This window comes from Lithobates pipiens, unplaced genomic scaffold (genome assembly GCF_037356315.1).
Source record: "Lithobates pipiens isolate NorthernLeopardFrog02 unplaced genomic scaffold, aLitPip1_a1.2 Scaffold_27, whole genome shotgun sequence".
NCBI classification, from domain to species: domain Eukaryota; kingdom Metazoa; phylum Chordata; class Amphibia; order Anura; family Ranidae; genus Lithobates; species Lithobates pipiens.
The window spans coordinates 41,394,240-41,408,753 of record NW_027507788.1 but is presented as its reverse complement, the minus strand read 5'-3'; the positions used below and the strand labels follow the sequence as shown (position 1 = coordinate 41,408,753).

Here is a 14,514-nt window from a genome sequence, read left to right as displayed (position 1 = left end):
GCTCCGGAGGCTTAGTAGGATTGTAAAGACCTGTAGGCAACTGGACAAATTGGCTCAGTCAGGTGTTTCAAATGGGGAGAAAACAAAATCTAAAAACGTATTGACAGCAAACCTTTGTCCGGGGTAGCCGTTCAGGCTTCCCTGTGATCTTCAGGAGAAGTAATGCGGGAACGATGTTGACTCCATTGCAGTCTAGGAGACCAGTTCCTCTGTTGTCCTGAAATGGAGGGTCCGGCAGTCGATTGTGGGATCAGTTGAAGCCAGTCTTGTACCATAATAGGAGCTATCCCCATGAAGTTAAATAGGGCAGGGAGGTCTGCTTTTGTGCGAAGGGTAAAGGATCGTTGTGCTTTCCAGAAGGTTGCAGAGAGGGGGAAGCCCCATCGGTGCGTGATTCAAGTCTGTCTGGCGGCTTCCAATATCGGTCATTGCCCTTTATTGTAGTGTCGCCCTTGAGAGATCTGGTAGTATCTTTATTTAGGTGCCATCAAACTCAGCGTCACCCTTCTCCCAGGCCTTCCGTAGAATAATTTTTTTGTGGGCATAGTGGTGTATCCGACACACCACGTCTCTAGGCTTATCTGGGTTGGGGAAGTGGGTGCCCAGAACCCAGTGGATATGATCAAAAGTCAGAGTGGAGGAGTAGGTGTCTCCTGCTAAATGACAGAAGGTGGCCAGGGTGGATTCTGGCAAGTCCTCGCTGCACGTGGCCGGGAGGCCTCGGATCTGCAAATCGTTACGTCTGCCCCGGTCTTCTAGTTCCTCGAGTTGGAGTTGTAGAGTGATCGTGGAAGCCACGTGGGATTCCTGCTGAGTTTCCACCACTAACATCCATCGCTCCAGATCAGCCAACAAGGATTCACCAACGTCCATACGTTCTGAGAGAGCTTTTATGTCTATATTGACCGTTAGCAGTTCTTTAAGGTGAGTGGCTTCCAGCTTGCTGATGAGGGCTTCAATGTCTGTTCTTGTGGGGAGGGCCTGAAGCAGCAACCTTAGCTCAGCGTCTGCCTTCAAAGCGAGGGGTTGTTGTTGGGAATGTTGTGGATCGGGATTGAACACTGCTGGGGTATCTGAATATGCCTCCGAGGCATCGGATGCCGCTGGTGAAGCAGAGGGGTCTTGCAGATATATTCCCTCGTTGTGGGAGGTAGCAGGGTCCACCATCTTCGTGGGCAGAGAGGCCTCCTGTACCTGAATAAAGTATCGCTGGATGTCATCGTCGGTCTGTGGAGTACAGGTGGTTTTCTTGCTTCCTTTACCCGTCTGCTTCTTTGCTGAGTACATAACGGGTACAATCATGTGTTATCTGATGAAGATGAAGGCCGGGAGCTCAATATGCACACGTCCTCACTTGGCCATGTCCAGATCACACCCCTCATTGTTTGTGGTTTTATCTGCACATCCACTGTGCAGTAGAGTTGCCAAAAATTCTTCTCCAGGGCTCTGAGTTGGATCCATGGGTTGGAGCCACAGAAGATTATGAAATAAATCCAGCACCTGGAGCAGAACTGGAGCTGTATGCTGCAGGTGTCCAGTAGAAAGCAGCAAGACAAATGCAAACTAAATAAACATTGTTTGTCTATAGAGAAAAGTAATATATTAATGAATTTTCTTTTTTCATTCAATCAGGGTATTGCATTTCTGCTTATATCCTCATATTTGGTTCATTGTCATGCCTGCTTAAAAATAGAAAATATGAAGATGGTAAATTGTGGTCATGTAGATTTATTGTCCTACATTGTATAAGTCTGGATTCACCGTTTCCCTTGTGAAAATGCATGTAGCTCTGTGTATTTTTATTGCAAATTATGAAAAACATTTCTGTGCATTCATGCATATTAAAGTGTTTTTCTGCATATGTCTTGAACATTTTTGTCTGCAAAAAAAAACTGCTTGTCATGAAATATTATGCTACATGTACATTTTATTGCATTACCACTCGTTTCTATTTTATGGGCACTAAAATGTTGAGGGCAGTAACTTTCATGCAGGCTGTAGTTTCATAATGCCCTGCACTGCAGCGTAAATGTGTGAATGAGTCTGATTAATTTTTATGATAATTCTATGATTCGTGTAGTTTTCTTCTGTTAACTGACTACACTATATCTATGGGAACTGCTAAGATGTAAATTCAACCTTAAATGTATTTTATACCTCACTAAAAGATAATATTTTTTTAGTATACCTCAGATTCCTTTTGTCAGCTAGAGAACCAAATATTTGGTGTAGCAGAGCAGACCTACTCTGTAGCAATTGCGGAGATAGACTATTGATTTATGGAGCTGCAATGTGGGAAGTAAAGGGGTTCCAGGAGCTGATGGATCTGATTATTTGCTTAGGCTCAGTCTAGAGCATGGTCTTAACCATTTTACAATATTGGATTGCCAATGGCTCGCCATCAACAAACTGTCAAAAAAATTATCATCATAGGTCCTATTAGGTTCCAGTATTACCTATGTATATGACTAAGCACCAATATATGGTGTGAAACGCGTTAGCCATTCAGCGTTGCCTCTGTACCATATGGATTGATTTTGGATTTTAATATTTTTAAGATAAAAGTGTTGCATCAGTGTGCGGCCGTCCAGGACTTATTTTTTCTGACTATAACCTATGTATAGCTTGGAACAGAACAGCTGAAAGAAAATGATAAACTGTTATATTTATGTATACAAAAGCTACTTTACAAAAGCTGGATACAACTAGTGAGATTTTTTCTGTTATTTTTGTGCATCAAAACATGGAATTGAGGTCCATCCACTGATAATGTTAGTCGCATGTCATCTGACCCATCAAGTCACTTTCTCCACTTAGATTTTTTTAGGTTCAGTAATACAGAGAATAATGTTTAAATTTTTAGAGATCCAGCCTCCTACCCCCATCATTTGGTTCCCATACCCCAAGGGCCATGTATATTCTCTGTTAAGAATGACTGCTCTAGAGAAAGCTTGGAAATGGAGTTTATCTGCTAGAGCCACTCTGATGTAATAGGTGAAACCCAGCCAACTCTAATGTACAGCTTTTCTCATATATGATTCATAAATATAACCATGAAAGATTCCAGATGATGCATCTTGAGAATTCACAGGCATGGTCATTTCCTAATTAGAATATAATTACATAAACTACATGATGAAGGCTTCCTATTTGATTTTATTCTCTATACCTAAAATGTTTGAGTAATGCTGTATCACATTTACGCTATTTATCCAGTACAGTTTACATGAACAAATGTTTTATTTCCTCTTCCTCACAGTAAAAACATTTATTTTGGTGGCTGAAATTTTAAAGGTGGGAAATGGAAATTATTTGATTACAACAGAAGTCAAGTTTTCTTTAAACACATTTAATGAGGCTATAGTAAATAGAGGCAACAGTTTACAAAAAAAAAAAGGGAACATTTTCAGTAAAGGGTGGGCAGAAAGTAATGAAAGAATAACAATACATCAGTAAGTAGAACGCACCATGTTACTGGAGTGGGCTACAAAGACCTGCAGAGAATAGATGAAAGTGTGGGAAGGAACATAAGGAACTTAGCATGGTGTCTAGCACTGAAAGGAAGAATTGGGTATTGAATTAGTCAGCATGGCATATTCATCTATAACACCATAAATTTCTTCTATGATGTTTAGTTTTATAGAGCACAAGGACATGGAGCAGGTGGGTGAGATGGCCTCCTCAGTCAATTAGCAGAGCAGGTGCAGAAGTGTAGATGTGGGTGTGAATGACGCTAGAGCTGGAAATGAAATGGAAAACACAGGAGAACTACTGGGTGAAAGAAAATAATGGCATAACGAACAGAATCTGATCATATAAAATGTTTGCTTTCAGGGTCACAATAAGAAAGGATAATGTACAAGGGAAGAGCTGTGAGATGAACACAATTAACCTACATCCTTCACGTCAGATAGCATAATCGGTCTGTACACTTATGTTTAAGGCTATTGTTAGTGTTTAATGTACTTTTTCTGAGTAAACATTTAACCTCTGACCCAACCCCCAGTTAATTTGAGTAAAAAAAGAATGCAAGTTCTGGGATCTGTAAGCGATGACTTCAGAGGACACACAAGCTCCCCTCTATTGGTTAGCCAGGCTGTTCATTACAAAGATCAAATAATAAAAACAGTGTAGCGCTTCAATAATAATAAATGTGATGAACATAAATTGTAAAAATAATAATGTAATAGAAATCGCATAGATATAAATGCCTAGAGATAAAAGTCCAACATTAGGCGCTAGAGATAAAAGTCCAACATTAGGCGCTCATTCCACTATATAGCTGGCATAGGAGTGACCAAGCCGTCACAAAGAAGGAAAATGGTGTACTAGGCGAAATGTATCCATATGGGTCTACTTGATTGTAAACATCAGAAAAAAGTAGATAAATACTTCTTACCGGAACAGTTGGACTCACACAGTCGTATGACGGTTGAGTCTAGAAGGCTTGAGGTCACAATCTGGGACCAAGGAGTGTGAGGAAAGAGGTCTGTTGAGCTGATAGAAGAGCTCCGGGCGGTTGAAGGCTCAGTGATGAATCCTTTCAGATGGAACGTCAAAGTAATCAAGCTCAAACGCAGCCCGTTGTACCAATACTCCAACCTCCCCCGGATGCGGAGGGGGGTGTTGTGAAGTTTTAAACCAAAAAAATGGAGAAAAAGAAAGAAAGGCTCCACATGGTGCGGGTCAAACGATATAAAAAATGTAGGTTTATTGAAGTCAAAAGATAATTAATGACTTGGTGATCACATAAAAAACGAAATAAAATTAAAAGCAATGTGGGGTGCCAACAGCTCGCCCGACGCGTTTCGACATATGTGTCTTCAACTGGGGCATGTTGGAACCCACCACATTGCTGACAAATATATAGAGAATGAGACAGAGGTTCCACCTAACTGGAGGCGGGGAATCCAATCTCAGACAACCTCTTAAAGCTACAGTGAACAGTTTAGTCAAATCAGAGTATACTTATTCAGACCATATAAACAAATACAAATAACGTCTATAAATGTCACTCATACAGGCTGTTAGATGGGTATTGATAACAATAAAATCTAGAAAATATGTAAAAAATATGCCACCATGCTCACGCGTGGATAGCACTACATAGATTGCATTGTTCATAGCCTGATCGGGTATATAGATGCAGAAAGATTTAATTCACCTATAAAGCATATACAGAGAACATATCCAGCACCAATGCAAAAAGATCAGACATGCGTTGTTAATTATACATGAATTACATTGTACCTTCACCTGAAACTTCCAGTTTATATTTGCATTATTCATAGCCTCATCAGACTCAAAAAATGCTGGAAGATTCAATGCACATATAAAGCGTGTACAAAAAGCACATCTAGTTCTAAAACACAAGATCAGACATGCATTATCAAATGTACATAGGCTGCGTTGTACTAACCCATAAACAGACTAATTTATTTGTATTATATCGTAAATAGAGCTATAAGAGTCTCAGTAATGATGTCCAATAGAGATCTATCATTATGTAATGTAGATATCTCTTACTTGTTGTACTGGCAGTGTATAACCTGAAAGTATGCATGAGTAGCCATGGTGACAGTTCGTACGTGGTGATCAGTCTTTTTAAGTTTAGATCAGATGATCTAAAGTGTCATGACGTACAATGACACAGGGAAGACTACACCAATCACTCAGTGTGTATGTCATGTGACTAAATGTGGGAGTGGTTGGAAGAAGCTCACATCTATGGAGTGGGGGCGTATATATTTGCACATCATTATGCAAGAATGAAAGGAGGAGGCGACATTCAAAACTTGGCGCCAATTTCTCCTTGCTATGCGCTCCACGCTGCGGATCAAAACGAGCAGCGTGAGCGCATACCAAGTGCATGATGACGAAGTGGGGCGTATATGTATAAACGTCACGTGTTGCGTGGTTATACAGAAGTGTAAAGGGGGCGTGTAAGCGTGAACGTCACGCTCTACGTCTCTCCGCAAAAGTGTAGGAGAGGTGAAGGCCTCTGAACTTGGCGCCAATTTCGCGCATGGTGAACGTCACACGCCACGAGGCGTGGCCGGCAGCGGAAGGGCCAATCCGAGAGTGCGTCCCTCCGCACATGCGCCACGACCAGTGACGTAATTACATCCTGTCATGCGCAGTGGTGGATCGAGGGCAAATGAAACAAGGTGATCACGGGGAATATAAAAGATGTGACAACATCACGTCACGTCCAATACTCAACCCGACGCAACCATGACAACCACAAAGGCGTCATGACATTTGAAATCAAAAAGATGCCGCAAGTAAAGGGACGCACATACAAGAATAAAACAGAAAAGATTTAAAAAGAAAAACAAATATTGCTCCACAATCAGACTGTACATCTTACTCAGGAGATTTTACAACTAATAAGGAAAAAGTCATATATAGTAAAAAAATATATATGAAGAATAGTGACATGGGTCAGGTGTAGTGCATACAAATTACGCACGTATAAACCTAAAAAATATTTTGAGGTACCTGAAACCCGGGGGTGAGCTTAAATAAGATAAATATGGCATATTCACAACTAATGCCAAAAGTAAGACTAAACATTAGTGTAGAGTGAGTATGTGAAGGGATGTCTGTCCCCTATCCCACGTGTTCTAGAAAAAATGCATAATAAATGCATGTATCCAGATTCAGGCAAGGGACAGAAATTTAAGAAGTGGGTATGTGAAAAGGAAAACTATGCTGGAAATGCAGTGTATAAGGAAAATTGAACATAGTGTCACAGGGAACACGGATTGGGGAATGGAATAAAAAATATAATTAAAGTGACCTAAAAATAAATATTGGGTATGTTGGTGTATAAAGACCAAAATGAGGAAATAAAGAAATGATGAAAATATGAATCGAATAAATAACAGAAATAATATAAGGCACTAATGATCCATAGTAAGATAAATTAGGCCTGATTAATAAAGCTGTTGATGTCCCAATCTGTATTCATGCCAAAGGGGGAGTAGCACCTCAATTCATAAATCCAGAATGTCTCGAGGCGCGAAACCCCCCTCAGGCATGAATCACCTCTCCAGCTTGGGACAAATTTGTCAATGACTTGAAAGCGGGTACCCGTGGGATCTCTATTGTGTTTTTCAAGATAATGTCTCGGAACTGGGTGTTTATCGCACCCTTTTTTGATTTTACTGAGATGTTCGTTGACTCTAATGGAGAAATTGCGAATAGTGCGACCAACATATTGTTGGTTGCAGGGACAAGTAATCAAATAGACAATGTATCTAGTGACACAAGTAGTGAAGTGTTTCATAAGGTATCTACGTGCAGTGGTTGAGGATGTAAAGGAGTCACTTTTCCCCTTACCCAGCATGTTATGTAGGCAGACGTTACATTTTCTGCAGGGAAAATAACCCTTGCTCTGTGGGAAGAATTGTATCGGTTTGGGGATGTCTATTACATTAGGAGCGATATCATTTTGTATAGATCGAGCTCCCCTGTAGATGGTTCCAGCTTTGTCTGGAATAATCCCACCCAAAACTTTATCACTTTGTAGTACCTTCCAGTGCCTATTAATAATTTTCTTTATGTCATTGTGTTGTGCAGAAAAAGTTGTGAAAAAGGACCATTTGTATTTGTCACTTGTTCCTGTTTTGACTTTTTTTTGTGTAAGGGAGGCCCTGTCGGTGTATAAAGCTGCTTGAATTTCAACATCGAGGGTGTGTAGATCATAGCCCTTGTCCTGGAACCTCTTGCGAATGGTATAGGATTGGGAAATATAATCACTGACATTCGTGCAGTTGCGCCTGAGCCTGAGAAACTGACTGCGTGGGATGGAATTGAGCCATTGGCGATGATGGCAGCTGTCAACAGGAATATAACCGTTCCGATCCGTTGGTTTAAAGAAAGTTTTCAGGACCAGGCGTTTCTGCACTACCGTGACCTCTAAGTCAAGAAAATGGATGTTGGTTGTGCTGGCCTCAAAGGTCAGCTGAATGCCTCGGTCATTGGCGTTAAGGGTTGCCATGAAGGAGTCAAGAGAAGGCCGGCTACCCTTCCATAGGAGGAGGATGTCGTCTATATACCTAGCCCACAGTACCAATTCAGGCCTGTTAAGGGCATAGACGACATCCTCCTCCCACTGGGTCATGAACAAATTGGCCAAGCTGGGTGCATATTTGGCCCCCATGGCAACCCCTCTGTTCTGGGTATAAAAAGTGCCCTGGAACCAGAAATAATTGTGAGACATAGCGAACTCTAATAATTGCATAAGGAAATTCCTATGTATCACGGAAAGTGTAGAATCCCTGGAAAGAAACAGTTCAGCAGCTCTCAGGCCTAAATCCTGTGGGATACAAGTATATAGTGCAGAAACATCTGCTGTGACTAGAATAAGATCGTCATGGTACTCTATATTTTCAAGTAGTCGGATTGTATCACCTGTGTCCTGTAAGTAGGAAGGTATATTCCTTACTAGGGGCTGTAGATAGGAATCTATATATTTCCCTATTCGCGAGGTGATGGAGTTTATACCGCTCACAATAGGGCGGCCGGGTGGATTCACAGAGTCCTTGTGTATCTTAGGGAGTTGGTATATTGTCGGAATGCGTGGAGCCAGTGGGATCATAAATTCTCTTTCTTTCTTATTTAGAATACTCAGAGAAAAACCTTCGTCTAAGATCTGTATGAGTGCTTTTTTGTATTTGAGGGTAGGGTCCCCTGGTAGGGGGCTATAGGTGGTGACATCGCTCAATAATCTGTTCATTTCCCCTATGTAGCGAGATTTGTCTAAAACCACTATACCCCCCCCCTTGTCTGCAGGGCGGATGATAAGATTTTTCCTTTCACATAAAGATTTAAGGCCCTGTGCTATAGAAGGGTCTTGATGTGTCCTTTTTATGGGTAGCTTGTCTAAATTGTTTAAAACAAGATTTTTAAAAACGTTGATAGATGGAGGTAAGATACCTGGGTTGAACAAGGATGGATTGCTCAAACCGGAGTGTCTAACTGATGTAGAGCTAGAGATCTTATTAGTTGTACTCGGAAGAGACAAAAAATGTCTCTGAATATGTAACTTGCGAATGAACTTATGCACATCAATAAATGTGTTAAATTTGTTAAGTTTTCTAGGTGGGACAAATTTAAGACCCTTATCTAGAATACATTTTTCACTCGCTGATAATGTTGCTGTGCTTAAATTAAAAATGCCCGCACCTACTGTGTCCTTTTTCTTTTTATGCTGGATGCGCCTCCCCCCTCTGGTGCCTCGTTTGGTTTTTGGTTTCCTCCACGTGTGGGGGTATCCCTGTGAAAATCCTGATGATAGGGGGGCCCTGATGGATAGTTACGGTTATATGGGGGTCTGAATGGAGGCTCATCATTGTAAGTCATGTAAGGGGGAGGGTCGCGTTGGAAATCATGATGATCCTCATCCCTAAGGGGTAGGTAACGATTGTAGGTACAAATTGGAGTGCTATGTGGGTAATCCTCCCTACTGCGACTATAATTATCATCCCTCCGAGTTCTACTGTGTTCACGGGGGGTATGTTGGTAGCCACCATTGTTATTTCCATGGTGTCTATCTGGGCCGTGACTCTGATTGTTTCTACCTTTACCCTTATACCGGGGTTTAGAGCCTTTCCCTTGGTGGTTGGGGTATTGGACTTGGGCAGGGGATCTATATACATAGTCATTTGTTCTAGGAGGTCCACTAGGCCTCGGCGGGGGTGGAGGAGGTTCATATATTAACCTTCTTTCCGTCTCCATAGCCTCAGGTTGCATAATGTCTGATGCCGGATCGTTACCTGGTTCTAAACCAATTTTTTTCTGCCAATTAAAGACAGCATTGGCGAGCTGTTGGCACCCCACATTGCTTTTAATTTTATTTCGTTTTTTATGTGATCACCAAGTCATTAATTATCTTTTGACTTCAATAAACCTACATTTTTTATATCGTTTGACCCGCACCATGTGGAGCCTTTCTTTCTTTTTCTCCATTTTTTTGGTGTAAAACTTCACAACACCCCCCTCCGCATCCGGGGGAGGTTGGAGTATTGGTACAACGGGCTGCGTTTGAGCTTGATTACTTTGACGTTCCATCTGAAAGGATTCATCACTGAGCCTTCAACCGCCCGGAGCTCTTCTATCAGCTCAACAGACCTCTCTCCTCACACTCCTTGGTCCCAGATTGTGACCTCAAGCCTTCTAGACTCAACCGTCATACGACTGTGTGAGTCCAACTGTTCCGGTAAGAAGTATTTATCTACTTTTTTCTGATGTTTACAATCAAGTAGACCCATATGGATACATTTCGCCTAGTACACCATTTTCCTTCTTTGTGACGGCTTGGTCACTCCTATGCCAGCTACATAGTGGAATGAGCGCCTAATGTTGGACTTTTATCTCTAGCGCCTAATGTTGGACTTTTATCTCTAGGCATTTATATCTATGCGATTTCTATTACATTATTATTTTTACAATTTATGTTCATCACATTTATTATTATTGAAGCGCTACACTGTTTTTATTATTTTATCTGTTGAACTTTGTTTGTTTTTGGTGTTGGCTGCTGTTGTGGCTGTTGTGGCCATTTCTTCACAAATTATAGCGCAGTGTTTTCCCCCTTTTTTTCTGCATTACAAAGATCGACCAACAGTAAGCCCTTGTACACACGGTCGGATATTCCGATGGACAATGTCCGATAGGACCGTGTTGTCGGATAATCCGACAGTGTGTGGGCTCCATCGGACTGTTTCCGTCGGAGTATCCGACGGACCAAGTTTTCCAGCTGGGCTATAAAATTTTCCGACAACATGATCCGATCGGACTTTGTCCGATCATGTGTAGAGAATTCCGATCAGACAAAGTGCCATGCATGCTCAGATCAAATTCCTAGACCAAAGCTATTGGCTACTAGCCTGAACGTAGTCCCGTCGTAACTAAATAACGTCATCACGTTACATACGATCGGATTTTCCGACAACTTTGTCCGACCATGTGTATGCAACACCAGTTTTGGACAAAATCAGTCGGATAAAATCCGACTAATTTTGTTGTCGGAATGTCCGATCATGTGTACAAGGGCTAAGAAGTGGGAAGTAGGTGAGGCAACCATTAATCCATTATTAGAGCCCCCCTGGGTTTTAGGGCTCCTGGATGTTCTACAGGATATCTTAGCAAGCAGTTTGCCAGCTCTAGTTGTCTTCTATACATGGCTACCTTCAGTTTAGAGCTGTTACAGCAAACATAGGTTCACTTTCAAGTACAATCTCCAGCTTTTGGTTTTACAGAAAATAATGGTGGTCATCTATGTTTTATTTTTATATAAAATTAATACTCAGTTTGAGTGGTCTTAAAGTGTTCTTGTGCCCAGACTATACATATTAACATATTTGCATATACTGAACAAGCAATTAAAGCACTTTAAAGAGACAATGGGGATTATTTACTAAAAGGCAAATCCACTTTGCACTACAAGTGCAAACTACAATTGAAAAGTGCAGTTGAAATTGCACTGAAAGTGCACTTTGAAGTGCAGTTGCTGTAAATCTGAGGGGTAGATCTGAAATCAGGGGAAGCACTGCTGTTTTTATTATCCCATCATGTGCATGCTAAAATGCTGTTTTTTATTTTCCTTGCATGTCCCCCTCAGATCTACAGTAAATGCACTTCCACATGCACTTTCAGTGCAATTTCAAGTTCACTTTGCACTTGTAGTTTGCATTTGTATCGCAAAGTGGATTTGCCTTTAGTAAATAACCCCCAATGTCACCAAAGTAAAAGTGTCTCTGAAAAGGCACCTCCTGACCTCGCCTGTGACAGTTTTCGTCTAGCAGCCAATTGCTAAGTCCAAGAACTCACACATGACCAAGGGAGTTAAATCACCACAACCCCAGTTTGCTGATGCTGCTGATTAAAGTGCCAGCTGTGACAGAGGAAGCAGTGACAAGGGAGTGTAGGCAGGGTGAGTGGGGGTGTATGGCCTTTAAAGAAGCACTGAGTGACATTTATCAGTTCTGCAGCTAGGCAATGTTAAACAAGAGCCAGTGAGATCAATTATGCAACTGATTTACTACAAAGTTACAGCTTGAATCTGTTTACAGTAATAATGTGTCTCATCTCCAGTGAAATGTCTGTCTTAGATCTCTCAAAGTTCGCTTACCAGGATTAGAGGCAAGTAGGTAGCAATTATACAGAAAAAACAGGCTTTGCTAACTGACAGTCTGATTTGCATCTGTGTGGCTAACCCTGCATAGACAAGGTGATAGTGTCTCTATAAACAAGCCTTGGCTGTCCTCTGCAGATATACAGTGTTAAGAAAATAGCAATTTACTGCACCTAGCGAGTTCCGCTGTTTAATAACTCACTATCCAGGGCACCTAGTTACCAACAAGATCAAGCTGCTGGGAGAAATCTTTTCTAAGCTGGTATTTCAATCCTTTGAGGCCTTTCCAAACCCTGGGGCTTGCAAATTTAAGTCTACTCATTCAACTTACTAGAAAAAAACAAAAACATTATTATTGTGATTTATAGACATTTAGTGTCAAAAAGCATGTATGCAAAAAAAATAAATTGTGCCATCATATTACTGTAAACCCTCAAGAGGACAAAATTTAACCCCAATGCATTTACCAGAACCAAGAGTGGGCAATTTGTCTGTAAAATTTACCACTGTTTTTACTACTACATACCCCTCTATCTGTGTCCTTGTACCTCATTGACTTTTCTTTTGATAACCTTTTTCCACTAACAATTTCCACTAACAGTTCATTCAGTATGATAAGAAGATTATCAGCCAGCGTCTTGAGCGATTTCAGAACCGAGTGGAATTTACAGGAAACCCCAGCAAAAATGACCTAACTGTGACAATTCACAATGTTCAATTGCAAGATGAAGGGGAATATCATTGTTATGTACTGAATCCCCCAGACCGACACAAAGGCACAGGAAAGATTCGTCTAGAAGTCCTAACAGAAGGTTCGTCAGTCTAAGTTTTTATAGACATTATATTCTTTTGGGCTTAGAAAACCTAAAGAAACAGAGTTGTGTTGCTCTATAAAATTAGCTGCATGCACATACCAGTCTCCATAAGCATTCAATTATTTAGTCTGATAGGTCTTCTCCTTCCTCTGCGCCTTATGACTAGTGTGTTTTTACCTCTTCTGTGTTCTCCCCTTTCAGTTCCTCCAGAAAGGGATTCAACAGTTGCCGTTTTGGTTGGAGCTTCAGTTGGAGGTTTCTTAGCCCTTGTCATTCTACTCCTGGTCATCCTAAAATGTGTTCGAAAAAAGAAAATGCTAAATCTTAACTCAGAGGACCAAAAAACAGAGGAAGAAGTGAAAACTGATGGGGAGGGAAACCCCGAAGGTGAACTGAAAGTATGTGAACAATGAGAAGCTTGGGGAAAGGAGGGAGAGGGTGAGTAAGGAGATGGGGGTCTCATATACAGATTGAGATCAAGGAAACATAAAAGAATATAAAAGTAGAACACAAATTTCTAACTAGACATATTATACACCTCCTGAGATCAAGAGGCCAGTGATTGCTTCCCTGTTGACTCATGACTACTGGTAGCTGCTTTCATGCCTGAGAAAAAAAAGTAGCTGGCAAGCATCGATCACATATTTACAGTAAAATGTCTTTTGGTGCATATTTTTGTGGGAAATCTACTATTTAAAAATAATATATATGGTTATTTGCCATTCCTTATTTAGGTTGAGCAGTGTTACTTTGCTAGTCACAGGAGAAGGGAACATAAGTAAATGGGAGTAGTATCTTTGATGGTCAACAATAACAGAAATTGTATCCAAGTTACATTGTCACAGTGATAAAATCTGAATTGCAATGAAAAAGGAGAAAACTATTTTCAACATGCACACAGCCACATTACTGTACATATAGCCCTAGAGATGGCAGAGTTTATTATCCTGAATATCAGCCATGGAGGTAGGACTTACTTCCTAATTGAGGTTAATAGGCAGAGAGAAAGTTCAAGCTACCAATATGTCAGTGATGCTGGTATGCCAATCTATTGAAGACTGATGCAGGTTCAGAATTGTGAAGATATGTAATCAAGTGGCTTTACTAGGAAGTCAAGGCACATCCTGCTACAAAACCTTGGATGTCTTCATATAGAGTAAAAGCTTCTTAAAGATAATATGAACAATAGCTCTACATTTACTTTCCACTGATTTTATATTGTATGTACCAGGAAATAATATATATTACATATATATTATATTCTTTATCAATAAAGGGCTATATGATATTCTTCCCATAGACGGTAAATGGGTATTTTATAAACAGCCTCCTTTACTAATTTCTTATAGAAATAAACATACCACCAAATCAGCATTCAAAGGTTGATGTAATATACAGTAGCTTGTACACGTATTTTGTTTAAGACCATATCCGATCACCAAGTACTTGTCTTTAATTATCTTTTTTTGGGCTAAAATTATAGCCCAGGGTCAATTTCCTTACAAAATAAATTAGAATTTATAGAGGCATCACACAATTTTCACAGTATATTTCGTC

At 40.6% G+C, this 14,514-nt stretch overlaps 1 protein-coding gene across 2 annotated transcripts in view; it reads left to right on the top strand.

The window, feature by feature from the left end:
- The window catches only part of SCN2B (sodium voltage-gated channel beta subunit 2), a 51,962-nt gene that overhangs the window by 26,575 nt on the left and 10,873 nt on the right, over positions 1-14,514 (top strand). The window contains exons 3-4 of one of the 2 annotated variants that reach the window (XM_077456871.1): positions 12,744-12,954; positions 13,159-13,355. In XM_077456871.1, coding sequence (XP_077312997.1) covers positions 12,744-12,954; positions 13,159-13,355 — 408 coding nt within the window. Of the gene's footprint in view, positions 1-12,743; positions 12,955-13,158; positions 13,396-14,514 lie in introns of both variants that reach the window. The other variant, XM_077456872.1, reaches the window with a different exon arrangement.